Source organism: Oncorhynchus mykiss, chromosome 8 (assembly GCF_013265735.2).
Source record: "Oncorhynchus mykiss isolate Arlee chromosome 8, USDA_OmykA_1.1, whole genome shotgun sequence".
Taxonomy (NCBI): Eukaryota; Metazoa; Chordata; class Actinopteri; order Salmoniformes; family Salmonidae; genus Oncorhynchus; species Oncorhynchus mykiss.
This window is the reverse complement of record NC_048572.1, coordinates 65,847,689-65,871,004: the sequence shown is the minus strand read 5'-3', so window position 1 is coordinate 65,871,004 and position 23,316 is coordinate 65,847,689. Positions and strand designations below refer to the sequence as shown.

Below are 23,316 nucleotides of genomic sequence, written 5' to 3'. Positions count from 1 at the left end.
CTTTTCTTCAGCAGGTACAGGGAAGATGGTTAAAATTGATGGGGAAATGGATGGAGCCAAATACAGGACCATTCTGGAAGAAAACCTGATGGAGTCTGCAAAAGACCTGAGACTGGGACGGAGATTTGTCTTCCAACAAGACAATGATCCAAAACATAAAGCAAAATCTACAATGGAATGGTTCAAAAATAAACATATCCAGGTGTTAGAATGGCCAAGTCAAAGTCCAGACCTGAATCCAATCGAGAATCTGTGGAAAGAACTGAAAACTGCTGTTCACAAATGCTCTCCATCCAACCTCACTGAGCTCGAGCTGTTTTGCAAGGAGGAATGGGAAAAAATGTCAGTCTCTCAATGTGCAAAACTGATAGAGACATACCCCAAGCGACTTACAGCTGTAATCGCAGCAAAAGGTGGCGCTACAAAGTATTAACTTAAGGGGGCTGAATAATTTTGCATGCTGAATAAAATGTATGCTTAACAAAAAACATTGATTTCAAAGTTTAACAAACCATGCAACTCTATGCACAAGGACTACTTTTAACAATTTACACTGAACATTTTACAAAAATACATTTACTGGAAGAACTGCAGATTTATTAAGAGAATGTTGGTAAAATCTCCTTCAGTTTTTTGTGTCTTACTTTTCAAAAGTCTCTGTTGAATATCTGCTCTGAATTAAGATTCAATGATGGGGATCGAATGGGGTGTCATTTATGACATGACACATTAACCTGGTTATTAAACTACAGTAAGTGAAGTGGATTTACACCTGGTAACAGAATTTTGGATCTGTACTACACAGAAATGCATAATTATGGATATGAATATCATTCATTTTATGGTGATGTATCCTAAATACGTACACAAAGGTGTATATAAAATATGCAATATCCTCCTTTGAATATTTGGGTATTATTCTACACACTGGAAATTATTTTAGTGAGCTCTGCCCCCAAACAAGACCAAATTTGGTTGGTCTGGCCGGACCAAATCTGAACCAATCATAGACGCCTATGTTTCACAAGTTTTGACATCTAAGTACAGCACTGTAGAAGTAAAGTAGAGTACAGAAGAGTACAGAAGAGTAGAGCACAGAACCGTGTAGTTCAGTACAGTATAGTTCAGTAAAAAAGGTTTAATTGTTACACACCAAATAGCTGCAGTGAAATGTGTTGTTTTACAGTGTCAGCCATAGTAGTACGGTGCCCCTGGAGCAAATTAGGGTGAAGTGCCTTGCTCAAGGGCACATCAGCAGATTTTTCACCGTGTCAGCTTGGGTATTCCACATTTTTAGGATGGAAATTGTTGAAAAATGTATATATTCCTTCATTTCTAAAAAATTATACTCTTCGCTTTCATTTGACACCCAATTTCACATGTTCCTATGAACTTCACATGTTGGTGCTCATGGCTCCTTTTACATGGAAATGACTGAAATCTTAATGTCTACCAATCTAGCCATAGGTTAGCGGACTAACTGCAGGGGTCTTGAGTGTGAAGTCCCACTTGGAAGTTGTAATTGCCAAGCCATGTAACATCAATGGTAGGGTGTGGGTGTCACTCAGGCAGTGTCCCTGTTTAGTCTTTACAGTGTGATCACAACCTTTCAAAACATTTGTGTGGTGAAGTCACTCAGCAACACTCTTGCTCACTCAGTAGATCTGTAGAAATCCATGATGTTGATTATATTTTTAGATCTTATTTAGAGCAACAGCAGTGTCCTAAAACAAGGCTGGACCTATTATTATAACGAAGACTCACTTGTAATGTCAGCTCATTTTTATTTAAGACATTTTTGCAATGGTGTATTTGGATCTAGATGTTCTCCAATCTCGACAAATACAGAGATCAATGTCCATTTAGTTCAAGTTTTAAAGTCTATTTGTCACATACATAGGATACAGCAGGTGTAAAACAGTATAGTACAGCCATGTGTATATATAAATTAAATTATGTATCTCCATGCGGTTTAAATGAAGAATTTGATTAAACGAAGAATCACCTCCTTCCTGTAGGCCAAATTTAGACTGTTATACAAGAACACTGTCCATATCAGATTTTGCATATAGTTTGAGTCAGCCCCATATATTTATGAATGGCTGAGCCTGATGTCCTTTGTGGTAAGCTATCTCATGAACTAATATAATGTATCCAAATGAGCAGACACCAAAGCCAATTGATTCATGAATTGCCCTACGTGCCCGCTCCCATAGCCTACAATTCTGTATTTCTTTGTGACTGTCTTGTACACTGGTAGACAAGAAAAGCCACATCCCTGATTGGCAGATGAGTGTCAACCCTGATTAGAAGCACCTGCTACTCATCGGTTGATCCCTACAAATGCTTTTATGAATTAAAATAAAATTGTAGCTACACAATGAAGGATGTAAAGCCGAAACATCTGTGTACGCTGTCCCTGATGCAGTGAAGAAAAAAATTGAATAATGAAGTAAGCTTTATGCAACATCTTTTTAAGTACGGTCCATTACGCCTTTTTGTTTGTGAAACAGTACAGTGAAATGCTTACTTGCAAGCTCTTTCCCAACAAGGCAGTATTCACTATTCAGTATCAAGGTGAGAGAAAATAAAGGAAATCATCTAAAGTAATACTATAGGTCAGAAAACACACAAGAAATATGAAAAAAAACATGAGAATGCAAGCTATATACAGGTCAGTGTCAGAACCATTATTGCAATGTGCAGGGGGTACTGGAGTTATTATGGTAGGTATGTACAGTACATGCAAACGGGTTAAAAAGTGACTGGTAGAAGGATAAATAGTCATGGTAATAATAATCAATATAGCAGCAGCGTGTGTGCATCGTGATGAGTGTTTGTGTGAGTGTATGTGTGTGTGTGTGTGTGTGTGTGTGTGTGTGTGTGTGTGTGTGTGTGTGTGTGTGTGTGTGAGTGTATGCGTGGTGTGCAAGAGTGTTAGTATAGGTGTGTGTGGGTAGAGACCTGTGAGTGAGCATAGAGTCCGTGCAGATAGTCTGTGGGAGAGGGTGGGCGGCTGTAATTTTGCTGTTTAGCAGTCTTATTGCTTGGGGAAAGAAGCTGTCTCTGAGCCTGTTGGTCCGAGACCCGATGTTCTGGGACCGCCTGCTGGAGGGTAGCAGAGAGAATAGTCTATGGCTAGGGTGACTGGTGTTTTTGGCAATATTTCAGGCTTTTCTCAGATACTGCCTAGTATGAATGTCCTAAATGGCTTGGAGATCGCCCACAGTGATGTGATGGCCATCCACACCACCGTCTGTAGAGCATTGCGGTCACCGGCAGTGCAGTGCAGTCGCCATACCAGTCGGTGATGCAACCAGCTCTCGATGGTGCATCTGTATAAGTTCTTGAGGATTTGAGGGCCCATGCCAAATCCCTTCAGTTTATGACATCCAGCTCACAACAGCACATCAACATTAGATTGTTGTGGTATTGCTTTGCGATAAGGGTCTGTTTTACGCTACAAATGTGAAAAAGAACATTCAAAGGAATCATGTCAGTAACACAGAGCAGAGTGACTTTGGTGAGCAGAGCTGCATATCCATCAATAACAGGGTGGATTTTGAATGTGTCCCTGCTTCAAGGTCAGTTTATTTACTGTACAATGCAGTGCATGGCTGGAGTGTGTGTGGGGATGTGGCAGTGCTGTGGATACTGCAACAGGGAGGTTAGCAGCTTTGTGCTTACCTCACTCCTTCCTACCCACTCTGACTCAGCCCCGAGGTCTGGTCTTCTATTTCCTGCTGTCCTGTCATCAGCTGACCAGCAGGGGTCATCTCTGGCAACGTTCTCTCCAACACCATGTAGCCACAGCCATGTCACTGATCACCATATCTCAACATGCAGATAGATAGGCATGGTGTTGTCATGTCCTATAATAAAGAAGTTTATGCAAGAAGGTTGATATGGGTTACAATGCATATCCTTTTTAGTAAGAGATCCAACATCCAACCAATCTAATGAACGTTGATTGGGTATTCTTCTGTTTTCGTGATTATATGCAGGGACTCTGCTGCCACCACAGTCTCATGTAAAGTCAACATTCAGCAGGGAATCTGAGCCTTGGGCTAGAAGAAAACCAGGCCATGCAACTATTGTAGCTACTACTGGCTTCACATCCCCAACCTCACATTGGGTGATTAAGCCCTCAACGGCTTCAATTTCAACATAGCCAAGGGTTGGTTTGGTTCATTAATGCATGAACAGTCAGTGGTCGTGCTTGACCTGCTCTCTCTGTTGCAGAGTAGCAGAAGTAGTAGTAGTAGCAGCAGCTGCAGCAGCAGTAGTAGTAGTACAGTTGGTCAAGCAGTTAAAGCCTTGGAGCACTAGCTAACCCTCCAGCATCATCATCACTGGAGCACACAGTATTTACAGGAACTCAGTTTATGCATGACATTAGGTGTGAACCACCCATGAGGCACTTTAGCACACTCTGTCATAATGGGGCCCAGGTTCTTTCACAGCACCTTGGATGCCTAAGTACTGTAATTGAGATGGAGTGAAGTTATTTTTGAGGACATACGTAAGCCATAAAAAAATATTAACGCTACAGTACAGTCCATAACAACGAATTGCTATTAGATTGTCATATCTATGCCTCTTAACTTATATTTTGTAATTGCTGCTGGTCTTGTCATGCAGCGCTCTCTTGAAACAGTCAAATGCTTACTTACAAGTCTTTAACCAAAAATGCAGTTTTAAGAAAATCCCTAAAAAAGTATGAAATAAGGATAACAAATAATTAAAGAGCAGCAGTAAATAACAACAGCGGGGCTACATACAGAGGGTACCGGTACAGAGTCAATGTGTCAATGTGTGGGGGGTAATTGAAGTAATTATGTACATGTACAGTCGTGGCCAAAAGTTTGAGAATGACACAAATATTCATTGTCACAAAGTCTGCTGCCATTTTTGTCAGATGTTACTATGGAATACTGAAGTATAATTACAAGCATTTCATACGTGTCAAAGGCTTTTATTGACAATTACATGAAGTTGATGCAAAAAGTCAAAATTTGCAATGTTGACCCTTCTTTTTCAAGACCTCTGCAATCTGCCCTGGCATGCTGTCAATTAACTTCTGGGCCACATCCTGACTGATGGCAGCCCATTCATGCATTATCAATGCTTGGAGTTTGTCAGAATTTGTGGGTTTTTGTTTTTCCACCTGCGTCTTGAGGATTGACCACCAAGTTCTCAATGGGATTGAGGTCTGGGGAGTTTCCTGGCCATGGACCCAAAATATCAATGTTTTGTTCCCCGAGCCACTTAGTTATCACTTTTGCCTTATGGCAAGGTGCTCCATCATAATGGAAAAGGCATTGTTCGTCACCAAACTGTTCCTGGATGATTGGGAGAAGTTGCTCTCGGAGGATGTGTTGGTACCATTCTATATTCATGGCTGTGTTCTTAGGCAAAATTGTGAGTGAGCCCACTCCCTTGGCTGAGAAGCAACCCCACACATGAATGGTCTCAGGATGCTTTACTGTTGGCATGACACAGGACTGATGGTAGCACTCACCTTGTCTTCTCCGGACAAGCTTTTTTTCCGGATGCCCCAAACAATCGGAAAGGGGATTCATCAGAGAAAAGTCCTCAGCAGTCCAATCCCTGTACCTTTTGCAGAATATCAGTCTGTCCCTGATGTTTTTCCTGGAGAGAAAACTGTTGCCGTACCAGGCAGTGATGCAACCCATCAAGATGCTCTCGTTGGTACAGCTGTAAAACCTTTTGAGGATCTGAGGACCCATGTCAAATTTTTTCAGTCTCCTGAGGGTTTTGTCGTGCCCTCTTCACGACTGTCTTGGTGTGCTTGGACCATGTTAGTTTGTTAATGATGTGGACGCCAAGGAACTTGAAGCTCTCAACCTGCTCCACTGCAGCCCCGTCGATGAGAATGGGCATGTGCTCGGTCCTTCTTTTCCTGCAGTCCACAATCATCTCCTTTGTCTTGATCACGTTGAGGGAGAGGTTGTTGTCCTTGCACCACACGGTCAGGTCTCTGACCTCCTCCATATAGGCTGTCTCATCTGTGTCGGTGATCAGGCTCACACTGTTGTGTCATCAGCTCAATGAATGATGGTGTTGGAGTCGTGCCTGGCCGTGCAGTCATGAGTGAACAGGGAGTACAGGATGGGACTGAGCACGCACCCCTGAGGGGCCCCCGTGTTGAGGATCAGCATGGCATATGTGTTGTTACCTACCCTTACCACCTGAGGGCGGCCCGTCAGGAAGTCCAGGATCCAGTTGCAGAGGGAGGTGTTCAGTCCCAGGGTCCTTAGCTTAGTGATGACTTTTGAGGACACCATGGTGTTGAACGCTGAGCTGTAGTCAATGAATAGCATTCTCACATAGGTGTTCCTTTTGTCCAGGTGGAAAAGAGCAGTGTGGAGTGCAATAGAGATTGCATCATCTGAGGATCTGATGGTGCGGTATGCAAATTGGAGTGGGTTTCTGGGTTAATTGTGTTGATGTGAGCCATGACTAGCCTTTCAAAGCATTTCATTGCTACGGGTCGGTAGTCATTTAGGCACTTTACCTTAGTGTTCTTGGGCACAGGGACTATGGTGTTCTGCTTGAAACATGTTGGTATTACAGATACAGACAGGGAGAGATGTGAAGACACTTGCCAGTTGGTCAGCGCATGCACGGAGTACACGTCCTGGTAATCCATCTGGCCCAGCGGCCTTGTGAATGTTGACCTGTTTGAAGGTCTTACTCACATCGGCTGCGGCGAGCGTGATCAACAGTCGTCCGGAACAGCTGATGTCTCATGCATGTTTCAGTGTTACTTGCCTCGAAGCGAGCATGAAGTTATTTAGCTCTTCTGGTAGGCTTGTGTTACTGGGCAGCTCTCGGCTGTGCTTCCCTTTGTAGTCTGTAATAGTTTGCAAGCCCTGCCACATCCGACGAGCGTCGGAGCCGATGTGGTACAATTCGATCTTAGTCCTGTATTGACGCTTTGCCTGTTTGATGGTTTGTCTCCCTGCCGAAATCAATATGAAATAATGATTAAGGTAGTAAATTGAAGAAACAGGTGTTTTAATTAATGTATGAAGAGATTGATTGAATTGCTTGGCAATGCCAGCTAGCTTTTCTATTATGTATGTGTTGTTCCATTTAAAAATATGTTTGTTTAATGAAATTAGCCAGTCAATTAATTGAAGCAGACACTGGCATTCTATTTAGGGGAAAAAATGCACTCCAACCTAATCAGCACAGAGTTTGTAAGAGAACATGTTAATAATCACCGGGGCTTGCTTTATCACAGCAAGTCCCACATAATTACACTTTTTCATTGGTGAGAACATTATTCCAGGAGATTTTTAATTGCTTCAGCTTGTGCTAATGTCTTCTCTGGTCCGTTTACATTTGGGCTGTTGAGGTCTATGGTGTGTAGTCGATCAAACCTAACCTATCAACATGCAGACCGTGGAAGATCAAATCAAGTTTTATTGGTCACATACACGTGTTTAGCAGAAGCTATTGCGGGTGTAGCGAAATGCTTGTGTTTCTAGCTCCAACAGTGCAGTAATATCGAACAAGCAATATCTAACAATTTCACAACAATACACACAAATCTAAGTAAAGGAATGGAATTAACAATATATAAATATATGGACGAGTAATGTCAGCGCGGCATAGACAAAGATACAGTAGAGTAGAATAGAATACAGTGTATGATGAGTAATGCAAAATATGTAAACATGATTCAAATGACCTTTGTTCCATTTATTCAAGTGGCCAATGATTTCAAGTCTATGTATATAGGCAGCAGCCTCTAACGTGCTAGTGATGGCAGTGTTTCAGTCTCTCGGTCGCAGCTTTGATGCACCTGTGCTGACCTCGCCTTCAAATCATATTTTATTGGTCACAGACACATAGTTAGTAGATGTTAATGTGAGTGTAGTGAAATGTTTGTGCTTCTACTTCCGACCGACAATTTCACAACAACTACCTTATACACACAAGTGTAAAGGAATGAATAAGAATATGTACATATAAATATATGGATGAGCAATAGCCATGTGGCACAGGCAATATGCAGTAAATGGTATAGAGTACAGTATATACATATGAGATGAGTAATGTAGGGTATGTAAATATTATATAAAGTGACATTGTTTAAGTGACTGGTGATATATTTATTACATCCAATTTTTTATTATTAAAGTGGCTTGAGATTTGAGTCAGTATGTTTGCAACAGCCACTCTGTTAGTGATGGCTGTTTAACAGTCTGATGACCTTGAGATCAAAGCTGTTTTTTAGTCTCGGTTCCAGCTTTGATGCATCTGTACTGACCTCACCTTCTGGATGATAACAGAGTGAACAGGCAGTGGCTCAGGTGGTTGTTGTCCTTGATGATCTTTTTGGCCTTCCTGTGACATCGGGTGGTGTAGGTGTCCTGGAGGGCAGGTAGTTGGCCCCCGGTGATTCGTTGTGCTGACCTCACTACCCTATGGAGAGCCTTACGGTTGTGGGCGGAGCAGCTGCCTTACCAGGCGGTGATACGGCCCGACAGGATGTTCTTGATTGTGCATCTGTAAAAGTTTGTGAGTGTTTTCGGTGACAAGCCACATTTCTTCAGCCTCCTAAGGTTGAAGAGGCGCTATTGCACCTTCTTCACCATGCTGTCTGTGTGGTTGGACCATTTCAGTTTGTCCGTGGTGTACGCTGAGGAACTTAAAACTTTCCACCTTCTCCACTACTGTCCCGTCGATGTGGATAGGGCGGTGCTCCCTCTGCTCTTTCCTGAAGTCCACGATCATCTCCTTTGTTTTGTTGACGTTGAGTGAGAGCTTATTTTCCTGGCACCACACTCCCAGAGCCCTCACCTCCTCCCTGTAGGTTGTCTCATCATTGTTGAAAATCAAGCTTACTACTGTTGTGTTGTTTGCAAACTTGATGATTGAGTTGAAGGTGTGCTTGGCCACACGGTCATGGGTGAACAGGGATTACAGGAGTGGGCTGTTCACGCACCCTTGTGGGGCCCCAGTGTTGAGGATCAGTGAAGCGGAGGTGTTGTTTCCTACCTTCACCACCTGGGGGTGACCCGTCAGAAAGTCCATGACCCAGTTGCACAGGGTGGGGTTCAGACCCAGGGCCTTAATGATGAGCTTGATGATGACAGAGGTGAGTGCTATGGGGCGATAGTACAGGAACAATGGTGGCCGTCTTGAAGCATGTGGGGACAGCAGACTGGGATAGGGAGAGATCGAATATGTCAGTAAACACACCAGCCAGGTGGTCTGCGCATGCTCCATTGATGTGGCTAACCATGCCATCTATCCACGGTTTCTGGTTAGGGTAGGTTTTAATAATCACAGTGGGTGCGATATCTCCTATACACTTTCTGATGAACTCAGTCACCGTTTCAGTGTATTCATCTAAATTATTTTCGCAAGCTATCCGGAACATATCCCAGTCCAAGGGTGGATTCCGATTGGTCAGACTACCTCTACTTTGTCACAACCCAACTGATTGGCTCAAACACATTATTAAGAAGGAAAGAAATTCCACAAATTACCTTTCTAAGAAGGCACACCTGTTAATTGAAATGCATTCCAGGTGACTACCTCATGAAGCTGGTTGAGAGAATGCCAAGAGTGTGCAAAGCTGTCATCAAGGCAAAGGGTTGCTATTTGAAGAATCTCCAATATTAAATATATTTTGATTTGTTGTTTGACACTTTTTTGGTCATTACATGATTCCATATGTGTTATTTCGTAGTTTTGATGTCTTCACTATTATTTTGCAATGTAGAAAATAGTAGAAATAAAGACAAACTCTTGAATGAGTAGGTGTTCTAAAACTTTTGACCGGTAGTGTATAAACTGTATTCTAGTCTATTCTACTGTATCTTAGTCTATGCCATTCTGACATTGCTTTTCCATAAATTTATATATTCTTAATTCCATTCCTTTACTTAGATTTGTGTGTTTTGGGTATATGTTGTGAAATTGTTAGATATTACTGCACTGTCGGAGCTAGAAACACAAGCATTTCGCTACACGTCTATGTGACCAATATAATTTGATTTGAAATATCGCAACAAACTCTGAACCAACTATATTAATTTGGGGACAGGTCGAAAAGCATTAAACATTTATGGCAATTTAGCTAGCTAGTTTGCTGTTGCTAGCGATAGAAACATTTGGTTGTTATTTTACCTGAAATGCACAAGGTCTTCTACTCCGAGAATTAATCCACAGATAAAAGGGTAAACTGAGTTTGTTTCTTGTAATCTCTCCTCCTTCGGGCTTCTTCTACCTCTTTGGACTTTATATGGCAGTTGACAACCAACTTTAAGGTGCATTACCACCATCAACTGGACTGGAGTGTGAACCTCAGTTTATTTTTCAATCACGTGGGTATATGCTCCTGAAAACCAATGAAGATATGGCAGAGGATATTTGCAACGCGTCAAGCGTCACAAATCGAACCAAGTTCTATTTTAGCGCCTGGCTACGCAGACGCTCGTTGGTGTGCGTGAGAAGTATGGGAGCAATGATTGAATGACATGCACTGTATGTGTACATTTATTTTGCAACGCTCGCACACGTGACTCGAGCGGTGTGGTCTGCATGTTAGCTGTCCATTACTGACCTTTTTTTTTTTTTTACTTAAATGGGCCTCCTTTGACATCTTGACAGGAGCCTGTGTCTAGACAGATCCATGGATGACTACCAATGCAAAATAAACTATGCAGTAAGTTTTAATGAGACAGCAGGGGACACTTTTTCAAATACACAAATACACTCCATAAGCATAAATCCTTTGTGATCATGTTCAGAGTTTAAGCTTGGATTTTACAGTCTGAAGCAGTGGGAATTGGAATTAATCTTTGTTTGCTTTGAATGAACAGAGATACAGTACATTGTAAAATGTTCCTTTGACTGACAACTTTGGAACTTACGATCAATACGGCTTTACTTTGTGCAGAAAGAAGTCTGACAAGAAATGGAATGAGTTGGACAACAGTATTGTGATGACTATACATTATATACAGATATGCTGATGCCTTTTTCAAAGCATTGTTTCTCTTCGACCGATAAGAGTATAAAGCAATTAGGTTTATTCTTGATGTTTCATCACAGATTGTATCAACCAGAGGCAGATTCATATTTTAAGATTACTTATACATCAAAATATGGCCCTAATTCATCTGTACCCTCACTTCCTGTCTATATGTACAGACACAGATGTTGCTGGGCTGCTACTGGTGAAGCTGTGTTGTACAGGTCAATTCTTAGGAACTGGTCACAGACTGGAAGTTCAACCTAGAATGGACTGCAGCATCTTAATTGAAGGGCTTTTTGATACTAACAGTGGTTAGTTGACATATTGACTTAATAGTAATAATAATATATAATCAATTTTAATACTTCCTTACAACCCATTCTGTCTGCACAGATGGCAAAATAGAGCATCTGGTTGGGATATGGAAAATGTTTCATTTTGTTTTCACTATTTACAAAAATAACTCAATTTGGATAATCCTATTGTAATTCAAAAAATTCCTTGCTATGAAAGTCATAGTGTAGCACTAAATGCTAGTATGTAACTGAAGCAGAGCGCCATGCTAATGAAAGATGAGGATGACATTAGATGTGGTGACCCTGGAGGGAGGAAACAGTGGCAAGAGAAGACATTCCTCAGATAAGTGGCCAGTGTTAGAACTCATAAACTGGAGAAGATAAGAGGAAGCACTGAACTAGGTCGATCTCGAGAGTGAGTGAGTGGGAGAGAGAGAGAGAGAGAGAGAGAGAGAGAGAGACTAAAATGGATGACAAGGGAAGGATGTTGGTCTGCCATGTTAGCAGTGTCCATGGCTTGTTGCCTGGCAGCATCCCAGAATAGTCTCGATCCAGTCTGCTTCCAGGCTACGCTCTACTTCCCCTTACCTTCAACCCGACTGACTGGGGGTTCTAGTGACGGCCATACACGCACAGAGACTTGGATGGGAAGGATCAATTTTGACAAGCTTTCATCAGCTTTTAGAAGCTGCCATCTGTGTTGCTGTCATGGCCATTATTTGATCTCTCACTACATTAGGATTATCTGGAGATTTAGGTCCTTTCTGCTCGAGGTGACGGTAGAGTCATTGTTACACACACACACAACCCACGCCACGCCGCACACACACACACACACACACACACACGCACAGATGCACACAGAGGAATCATTAGTACATGCTCTTGCCCAGATGATTACTGAGCAGATTATGATATGACTGATATAGTTTACAAGTCTTAGCTATGTTCACAATCTGATTGAACCAGATTAATCTCTTTGTATCCAGATTTTCTACCGAGGCAAAGTACCCACTTACAGAAAGTAAGGGTTAGGAATTGTGAGCGGTATTAGAGAAACTACAATATACAGTCATATATTTTGCTGAGGATCTCTCCCCTAATGGCAATCTATCGCATCATGTCGTGATTTGTGAAGAACCAACATGAGAAAAGTCAAACAGACTTCAAACTGTTTCATGAAAGTTAAGTGATTAATATCATAACTGAACAATTTCTGCATTTTATGCTATAGTGGAGAATGTCCCATGTTAATGCTGACCTAACATTATCCTTTGCCTTTCAGGAGTTATGCCAGTTCCAGAACCACCCTCTGACTCTGAGAACCCCACCATGCTGAGCCCAGTTCTAAATGCCTCTAATGGAGATGTCTCCGAGACGGAGACAACGTCAGCTATACTGGCCTCTGTCAAGGAACAGGTAAGGCCTTCCAGTTTTACTCTGTAACATACAGGGGTGACTTTCAGAGTAAGAGCAAGGCCCCCCATGCAAAACACGTCATAATGAGAGGAACATTTGAGCTTTTGCATGATTTTAGGTATCAGGAGATTGAAAGCAATATATTGTGAAAACTTTAATGTCATTTGAACGCACAATTTTGTGTGACTGTATAAAAAATGGACTAATGAATAATATACATTCAAGTAAAATTCCCCTTTAACTGATGGAAACTTAATATGAAGTATATTTTTGGTTTGGTTGATGCAGCCTTTAACAGGCAATTCCTCCACTTTTCAACCTCATTTTCGTTATCTCCAGCATCATACCAGTTTTTATATCATGTGAAAAATGAGCACTTCCATGACCTGTCGTTAAAAAGATATGAAGAAAGGTCCTAAAAAATGCTTCTCTGTAACATCACAGGGTAGGATTAAAGTATGAAAAACAGTGATTTTAAAGATTCTGCAACAAGGGTATTTGCTTGCTCCTCTCGCCACCCTAATTCTCATAGTGATGAAAATCACTGTTGTTAAAATGTTTTAACTCTTTGTGATGTCATCCGGAATAACCTTTTAACTATACATATTTTTTCGTCAAAATTGGTATTGTATTGTGCTGGAGATAATGACATTTAGCTTGAAAAGTGGTGGAATTGCTACTGCCAGTCAGATTACCTTTTTCATCATCAGATCCTCTTCAGTGCCTGAAATCCATCCTTTTTAGCCCTTCTGTGTGACTCTTTGAGGACGAAGTAAACGTGTCAGTGTTCTGCAGGGTGCAGTGAGGTATAGAGACATAAGTAATTGGTGCCATTTGTATTCTGTGAGTGTGTGGTGCAGAGGACAGTAAACATTGACTCTGATTAGCGGGTGAGACTATAGGGAGACTAGACTTTGTGTAGGCCCGTTTTAATATTATGCTATTCCTTTGAAATGTAGCTATTTACGTGGCCAACGTAAGACATTTAAGCATGTTAACAATCGCAAGGCTGCATCCCTAGCCGCATCCTCAGAACATGTGCAGACCAGCTGGCTGGAGTGTTTACAGACATATTCAATCTCTCCCTATCCCAGTCTGCTGTCCCCACTTGCTTCAGATGTCCACCATTGTTCCTGTACCCAAGAGAGCAAAAGTAACTGAACTAAATTACTATTGCCCTGTAGCACTCACTTCTGTCATCATGAAGAACTTTGAGAGGCTAGTTAAGGATCATATCATCTCCTTACCTGACACCCTAGACATCAATAGATCCACAGACGATGCAATCGGCCATTGCACTGAGCACAAGAAGAATACCAATGTCAGAATGCTGATCATTGACTATAGCTCAGCCTTTAACACCATAGTACCCTCCAAGCTCATCATTAAGCTCAGGGCCCTGGATCTGAACCCCTTCATGTGCAACTAGGTCCTAGACTTCCTCACGGGCCGCCCCCAGGTGGTGAAGGTAGGAAACAACACCTCTACTTCGCTGGTCCTCAACACAGGGGCCCCACAAAGGTGCAAAGGTGCTCAGCCCCCTCCTGTACTCCCTGTTCACCCATGACTGTGTGGCCAAGCACACCTCCAACAGTAGTAGGCCTGATTACCAACAATGACGAGACAGCCTACAAGGAGAAGGTGAGGGCCCTGGCGGACTGGTGCCAGGAAAATAACCTCTCCCTCAACGTCAACAATATTAAGGACCTGATCGTGGACTTAAGGAAACAGCAGAGGGAGCACGCCCCTATCCACATCGACTAGACCACAGTAGAGAAGGTGGAAAGCTTAAAGTTCCTCTGTGTACACATCACTGATGATCTGCATTGTCCACCCACACAGACAGTGTGGTGAAGTCTTCAACCTCAGAAGGCTGAAGAAATTTGGCTTGGCCTCTAAGACCCTCAGAAACGTTTACAGATGCACAATTGAGAGCACCCTGTCGGACTGTATCATCGCCCGCAACCGCAGGACTCTTGAGCCATGGCCTGTTCACTCTGCTATCATCCAGAAGGTGAGGTCAATACAGGTGCATCAAAGCTGGGATCGAGAGACTGAAAAACAGCTTCTATCTCAAGCCCATCAGAATGTTAAATAGCCATCACTAGCCAGCTACCACCCGGCTACTCAACCCTGCACCTTAGAGGCTGCTGCCCTATATACATAAACAGGGAATCACTGGACACTTTAATAATGGAACACTAGTCACTTTAATAATGTTTACATACTGCTTTACTCATCTCATATGTATATACTGTATTCTGTTCTACTGTATTTTAGTCAATGCCACTCCTATATTGCTCGTCTTTATTCCATTATTTCACTTTTAGATTTGTGTGTATTGTTGTGAATTGTTAGATACTACTGCACTGTTGGAGCTAGGAACACAAGCATTTCACTAACCTCGCATTAACAGCTACACATTTTTTAAAATTCTGCACATTGTCAGTGTATACATGCATGCGGTGTAAAACTATGTTTAGTTGTATAAGAGTTTGTGCTCAATATAATATATGGAAGTATCCTACTGATATTCCTTACCAGCAATAAGATATAGCCTATTTATGTTTATCACATGCAGCCATTTTAGAGTAGAACCAAGACCATGTTTGTAGATGGGAAATGAACCATGACAATCCCCTGCATCATGACAGTGGTTACAATGACACTCCTCCTGCTTTTAAGAAAAAGGTAGAAAAGGACAAGCTGTGGAATGGTAAAGTGGGCCACCTCAACGCATCGCACAGAACCATGGGGCTGCTCTGGGACATACTAATGGCCCTAACAGGAGGGTAAAAATAAAAGCCTACAGGCATGTGTGTGTGTGTGTGTGTGTGTGTGTGTGTGTGTGTGTGTGTGTGTGTGTGTGTGTATGTGTGTGTGTGTGTGTGTGTGTGTATGTGTGTGTGTGTGTGTGTGTGTGTGTGTGTGTGTGTGTGTGTGTGTGTATATATATATATATATATATATATACAGACCTCCACAAGCTTGCATTTATTCAAGCCGGTGCACCTCAGTCACGGCTGGCTCTTTGTTTTTTTATTCTGTTGACAGCATTGGGATAGTTGTTTGAATACAAATAAAAGGCAGACGTTTTTGTTGTTGATGCTTTTCAGGGGATTTGTCTACTTCCTGTGCATTGTGGAGCAGCGAGAGGGGGGAGTTCAAGTGTGAGCAACCACACAAAACCCACTGGGGCAACATTAGAAAAGCTCTACGAATTTTAGGAATATACACTACCAGTCAAAAGTTTTAGAATACCTACTCATTCAAGGGTTTTTCTTTATTGTAGAATAATAGTGCAGACATCAAGACACATATAGATTCATGTAGTAACCAAAAAAGTGTTTAACAAATCAAAAAATATTTTATATTTCAGATTCTTCAAATAGTAACCCTTTGCCTTGATGACAGCTTTGCACACTCTTGGCATTCTCTCAACCAGCTTCACCTGGAATGCTTTTCCAACAGTCTTGAAGAGTTCCCAACTATGCTGAACACTTGTTGGCTGCTTTTCCTTCACTCTGCGGTCCGACTCATCCCAATTGGGTTGAGGTCAGGGTATTGTGGAGACCAGGTCATGTGATGCAGCACTCCATCACTCTCCTTGTTAAACTAGCCCTTACACAGCCTGGAGGTGTATTGGGTCATTGTCCTGTTGAAAAACAAATAATAGTCCCACTAAGCCCAAACCAGATGGGATGGCGTATCGCTGCAAAATGCTGTGCTAGCCATGCTGGTTAAGTGTGCCTTGAATTGTAAATAAATCTCAGACAGTGTCACCAGCAAAGCACCCTCACTCCATCACACCTCCTCCTCCATGCTTTACGGGGGGAAATACACATGCAGAGATCATCTCATCTATTCACCCACACCGCATCTCACAAAGACACGGCGGTTGGAACCAAAAATCTCCAATTTGGACTCATCAGACCAAGTACAAATTTCCACCAGTCTAATGTCCATTGCTCGTGTTTCTTGGCCCAAGCAAGTCTCTTCTTATTATTGGTGTCCTATAATAGTGGTCTCTCTGCAGCAATTTGACCATGAAGGCCTGATTCACACGGTCTCCTCTGAACAGTTGATGTGGAGATGTGTCTGTTACTTGAACTCTGTAAAGCATTTATTTGGGCTGAAATTTCTGAGGCTGGTAACTAATTAACTTATCCTGTGCAGCAGAGGTAACTCTGGGTCTTCCTTTCCTGTGGTGGTCCTCATGAGAGCCAGTTTCATCATAGAGCTTGATGGTTTTTGCGACTGCACTTGAAGAAACATTAAAAGTTATTGAAATTTTCCGAATTGGCTGGCCTTCATGTCTTAAAGTAATGATGGACTGTTGTTTTTATTTGCTTATTTTAGCTGTTCTTGACATAATATGGACTTGGTATTTTACCAAATAGGGCTGTCTTCTGTATACCCACCCTACCTTGTCACAAATAACTGGCTCAAACACATTAAGAAGGAAATAAATTCCACAAATTAACTTTTAAGAAGACACACCTGCTAATTGAGAGAATGCCAAGAGTGTGCAAAGCTGTCATCAAGGCAAAGGGTGGCTTTTTGAAGAATCTCAAATCTAAAATATATTTACACTTTTTTGATTACTACATGATTCCACGTGTTATTTCATAGTTTAGATATATTCACTATTATTCTACAATGTAGAAAATAGGACAAATAAAGAAAAACCCTTGAATGAGTAGGTGTGTCCAAACTTTTGACCGGTAGTGTATGAATTTTCATGTCTTCTTCCATTGTTAGTATTGTCAGTTTTCACGTTTCATGTTTGATGTTAGATAAGTTTGTTTATCTTACAATATACTGTACCGTCAAATGTGTAACAGTGATACACATTTGAAATGCAGTGTTAATGGTCAATGGTTGCTTACATCCACATCAGTAAATGGCAAACAGCATTAGCTTAGCCCTCTAATGGATTTACCAGGACAAATAACCACTACATTTTTCAGTCATAGGGTCGGTTGGCTTTGGACATCAACAATAAACGGGCTTGAGGAGTGTGTTGGTGGAAAAGGTTTATCGGCATTGGGTTGAGGTGAAACTTCAAATTTAACTTCCCAATCTTTAAATTACTGTAACCTTGGGGTGGTTCTAGTACTGTATGGTGTGACTTTGTTTTCGGTGCCCAAGGATATTAAGATGAACTATGTTCCACCATGCTTGGTTATTATTGAGCCTCATTTAGATCTGCCAGTGACCATAGTTTGAAGTAGTGCTGTAAATGCCAACGTGTGATGCCTCATTTTGTCCTCTCACATTGGAAGCTCTAAAATCAGGAATCAAATCAGCAGCAGGCAACAGGGTGAGCAAATGAAACCAGCCGGAGCCATTAGTAGCTTGCACGTGAGGGCAAGTAAGGAATGCAAATCAGTGTCATCTTATTCAGAGCGCTGGCATATTAAACATCTAGCAATCATTTCTACAGCAACGTGAGGAATGCATTTAGCTAGAATATTCAGACGTGTTATTTCGTTTGGGGAATGCTAATCTGTTTTTTTTTTATCATGGTCACCTCTTTAGACTTAATGGATGTTTAAACAAATGGGTTTTGCTGAAGTGATGTCATTTCAGCAGCCTGAAATAATTAATGGGAATTAGTCTTGTGAAATAGTCACTCTAATTTGTACCATTCTAGAATATGGGCTGCTTTGCTGATAGAGGACAGGAGACTATTATAATGAATAGGACGTTTTCAAATAAAGTTATAGAGACTGAATAGTGTCTGTGAGAAAAAAGGGTCACTTAATTTGAAAACCTAATGTTGTTACTCTATATTGTTATTATATCATCAGTAAATTACATTGAGTAGTTTCTTCATCAATCCCCTCCCCCAACTTTGTCCATATCATAATTATGTGCATAATAGCATTTAGCGTATCAATCAAATTCAGAATATTACAGTGCTGCTCTTTACCAGTCTTGTCGAACAAAAGGTTCAATATGGAGACTGTCACTCATGACTTAACTGTGAGTGAATGTCGAGCCCAGATACTGAAGATGTATATGAGGATCATGCAGGACAGGGCCAATATTAGGAATAACACATCTTATAATTTATTGTTCATCATGAAATAAACTGAAGTTGATGATTGGTGTCATGGCTGGCAAGCTACATTAAATCAGGGTGATGAATTCTCGATCCCTCAGTTATAGTTAATTGTGTTCATTGTTGAATTATACAATACATTCATCAATTAGGCTATTTGTTAGTGTTGGTCCTTGTGTCTCATTTGTAATATTACAAAGCCGAATTGTTTGCCCACATTAACTCAACCAATTAACAATACATCTGACACAATCATGTCTGATACTGTGTGAACAGGGCTTATAATTCCATAGTACTGTATTGTTATAAGAAGGGATTTCAAAATGGATCCAATATTTATTCAGTAAGAGAGGTTTTTGGGGAATAAGGCAGGGATTTTGAGTTCTCATTTCTTTACAATTCATTTGTTTCAGACTGCTAAGTGTTGGCATATAGGACATGGTTTTTTGTCAGTTGACTCAAGGGGGAAAAACTTGGAAAATTGGCTTTGCATCTGGCTTGAATGAGAGAATCAGACAACCATGGCAGAGAGGTAGAAGTGCAGTTTGAGTGGCTTAGAGGCATACAGATGCTCTAACAAATCTGAATGAGGCATTAGACAGATCAATCTGAAATCCAGCACTGTGTTACTCAGCTGAGGAGTGGGAAGACAGTCAGCAGTAGTGGTGAGTTCTCAGTCACCCCAGGAAAAGCTTTGAAATGTTGTCTCAACGGGAGTATTTAAGCCAAGGATTTTAAAGCCCATAGGTTCTCTACTCAAGTTCAGCCAATACTATTATCCTAGGCTTAATAGGCTACCTTGTATCTCAATGTTTAATGTTTTGAGTTAGTTCAATGTTATTTGGTAGGACACCCCTAGCTTCATATGAATGTGGTGTATTTTGTGTAGGCCTGTACTGAAAGTTCCATCACTTTTTTATCTTCTCCAGCCAACGTTCCCTTAAATGTCAGTCTCGGTACCACAGGGCACAATTAGGCATGTCTACTCGAGGACCACAGCTACTATAGTTTCCTGAAGCTGCAGAATTCCATCTTCTTTCCCCTAGTCATTTATTCTACCAACTAATAGGTTTAATGGTGTTTTCAGGGATGTACTGTTTGCAAGCTATTGGGCATACACCCCCCCCCCCCCCCCCCCCCCATTTGAATTCAGGGTATTCTACACTGTTCCACAGTTTGTGTACGGAACTATCCTGCTAACCAATTTAGCTATGTCTTTCAGTTCCAGCAGACATATGTCTGGTGTCTTGTTAAGCTTTGGGTATTCAAATTCTGAACATGTTTTTGAATTGGTATACTGGCCCAATGACGATTTGAATAAAGAGATGGTTTGGGAGGAGATAGCTTTGTTTATTCACTCTAGAGGCCCTCTCAGCTGCTATTCACTCTCAGCTGCCCTCAGCTCTATCAGTTTTCATTTGATCAAAATTACTTTTCATTCAATCATTTTCTCAATCATACCCAAATGTATATTTTCTCAGGCCTATTGTTACAGTTGTTAGTGACAGTTGCAAGTTGAGATGCATTATTTTAGGGGTACCAGTATTTTTACTGGTAACTTAGCTTAATTACTGACCAAGTCATTTACGCATGTATAGACTGACTACCTCATTATCTTATGACTGTCTTTCTTGGGTCCCCTGAAATACTTCCTTCACTACAATGCATCATACAGGATATAAATATACAGAGTTTATGGTGTGAGTGACAGGAAGTAAATAGTGACTTCCCAAGCCTCTGTGGCCCTCTCTTCTTCTCTCCTGTCTTTTTTACAGAGCCATATTTAAAGAGTGACTGTATCGTGTATTACCTAAGTTCTCAGCGAGGCACAGCAGTCACTGTGTATCCCTGGAGAGCACAATGCAAAACTATGGCCAGAAGAGAGGGAGAGGAGACATTTCTGTTGGCTCAACCCCACAATACTTACACTCACAATCCTTCCAGTCTTTGTAGCTTTTCCTTCCCCCCACTCCATTGCTCCCCCCACAACCTCCACCCAGCTACCCCCTCTCTGCTTTTTCAGTGGGGGGTGCAGATGGTGTTGAGGAGAGGAGCAGTCAAAAGAGTGATTGGAAAGCGGCAGGATTTGGCAGGCAGACTGGTGGGAGGGTCCTTTTGTGATGCAATGTTGCATAAGTAATGCCAAAGGGGTTCTAAATTATCTGTTGCCATGGAGACCTTTGTGCCTAGCTGAACTCCTATTCTTTACTGCTTGGAGGCAGTCACTACTGGGCTTGCAGGTTTCTAATGACGGTTTCTCAATAAGGACAGATGAACTTCTAGACATGTTGTGGATGGGGCAAAAAGTGGATTTCTGTGCGTTTGTCACTTTCTCTGAAATATGGTCCATGTGAAGGTATGTATTTGTTAACTTTCATTCTGATACTCTGTCAGTGGTAACAGGTGTTTTCTTGTTATGCTACATTTGGAGGGAATATTGTGGGTCAGTGGTTTTGTTTGCAGCTCTGATTGAATTCCGTCAGGTAGCTAGTTTGCTCTTGCATAAACTAAAACAAGCACTTCAACTTTGTTGGTCCTTTGTTCTTTGTTCTTCTATCCCAAAATATTGCATCTTCTCAGAACAAAGTTTATTTGTGCTGAAAAATATGAAGTTTAGTTATTTATAAGTTATGCAAAATATGTATATTGGAAGATTTAGAATAACTAAGACAGACAATATCAACAGTTGCTTGCATGTACTAAGTCATGGAAATGCAACTATTATACCAAGGGAAGTACATTTGAATGCAAGTCTACTGACTCATGTACTGTGATAGTATACAAGTAGCTCAAAGTCTGTTTAATAACAGTTGTATATGGATCTTTCTTCATCGAGTTTAATTGGATATTTCTGTGGACCTTGATCCTCTGGGCTCTTGCCCAAAATAAAGGTGATACATTTTGTAGCAGTCTTTAGTTTAACTGCTCCAGGGAGAGTGTTTGACCTTGTGGGCACTGGACTAATTTCAGCCTTGTCACAGAAAAAGTGGACAGTTTGTATTGACTGGAGTTGCCTGAGGCTCATTGCTCGGATGGGATATTCTCAGTAATTATTCTTAAGAGGTGCTTGGGGATTTTGTTCTCTTAGCCCAGGCATGTTTGTCACTTAATTTCATACAACGCGGTATATCTATTCTAACAGTTACTGACTTGGGGTATGGTTTGGCAAGTGTAGTTTCTTAATCATTAGCTCTTTACTTAAAACGTGCTTTACTTAATTAATCATTACTTAAAATGTGCATTGATAGGCATACTGTAAATTGAACTTTGGTGTAAATCTACCAATTGCATCAACACAAGCTACTAGTATTCATTTCCAACTGTGACTGTATATGATTTACTTTACATTTTCGGTAGCACTTCATAATAACCCCACATAACAAAGCATTTATAATGTATTAGTAAATATTGAATGAATCATTTATTAATCATTAATCCATTCATAAGATGTTTAATATAGGTCCTCATAAACCATTTACTAATAATTGCTTAATTATTTTTCCGTGGCCTTGTCTAAAGTGTGGGCAATTTATACTTTATAAATGTTTTGTGACCAGTGTAATTTCTCACAAAAAGATGGACAGACATTCCAGCAGTACTTAATGCTCCTTAAGGTCTCAAAATAGCCTAGAACATATCAATGGTTAAATAATAAGCACACAACGCATGATGTTAAAGGAAATACATTGAGTGTACAAAATATTAGGAACACCGTTGAGGCATGGACTCCACAAGCGTTCCACAGGGATGCTGTCCCATGTTGACTGCAATGCTTCCTACATTTGTGTCAAGTTGGCCGGATGTCCTTTGTGTGGTGGACCATTGTTGATACACACAGGAAACTGTTGAGCATGAAAAACCCAGCAGCATTGCAGTTCTTGACACACTCAAACCGGTGTGCCTCGCACCTACTACCATATCCTGTTCAAAGGTACTTAAATATTTTGTCTTGCCCATTCACCCTCTGAATGGCACACATACACAATCCATGTCTTGAGGCTTAAAATTATTTTACCTGTCTTGTTACGGTGCGTGAATGAGGACCCAAAAGCGAATCAACTTAAACAGAGCTTCTTTAATTACCAAACATAGGTAGGCTCAGATGGACCGGCAGATTCCGACAGGACAGGACAAGGTTACAGCAAACATGACGACAGTCTGGTTCAGGCATGAATGACACAAACAAACAAGAATCCGACAAGGACAGGAGCAGAAACAGAGAGAGATATAGGGACCTAATCAGAGGGAAAAAGGGAACAGGTGGGGAACGGGGTGAATGGGTAGTTAGAGGAGACAAGGGACAGCTGGGGGAAAGCGGGGGAGAAAAGGTAACCTAACACGACCAGCAGAGGGAGACAGGGTGAAGGGAAAGGACAGAGACAAGACAACATGACAGTACATGACAGTACCCCCCCACTCACCGAGCGCCTCCTGGCGCACTCGAGGAGGAAACCTGGCGGCAACGGAGGAAATCATCAATCAGCGCACGGTCCAGCACGTCCCGAGAGGGAACC

General features: G+C 41.4%; 1 protein-coding gene across 9 annotated transcripts in view; it reads left to right on the top strand.

The window, feature by feature from the left end:
• Window positions 1-23,316, top strand: part of LOC110530368 (catenin delta-2) — a 144,119-nt gene that overhangs the window by 11,375 nt on the left and 109,428 nt on the right. For 8 of the 9 annotated variants that reach the window (XM_021613359.2, XM_021613364.2, XM_036985995.1 and 5 more), the window contains exon 2: window positions 12,602-12,735. In XM_021613359.2, coding sequence (XP_021469034.1) covers window positions 12,607-12,735 — 129 coding nt within the window. In that variant the 5' untranslated portion in view covers window positions 12,602-12,606. Of the gene's footprint in view, window positions 1-12,601; window positions 12,736-20,957; window positions 21,159-23,316 lie in introns of those variants that run through there. The other variant, XM_021613363.2, reaches the window with a different exon arrangement.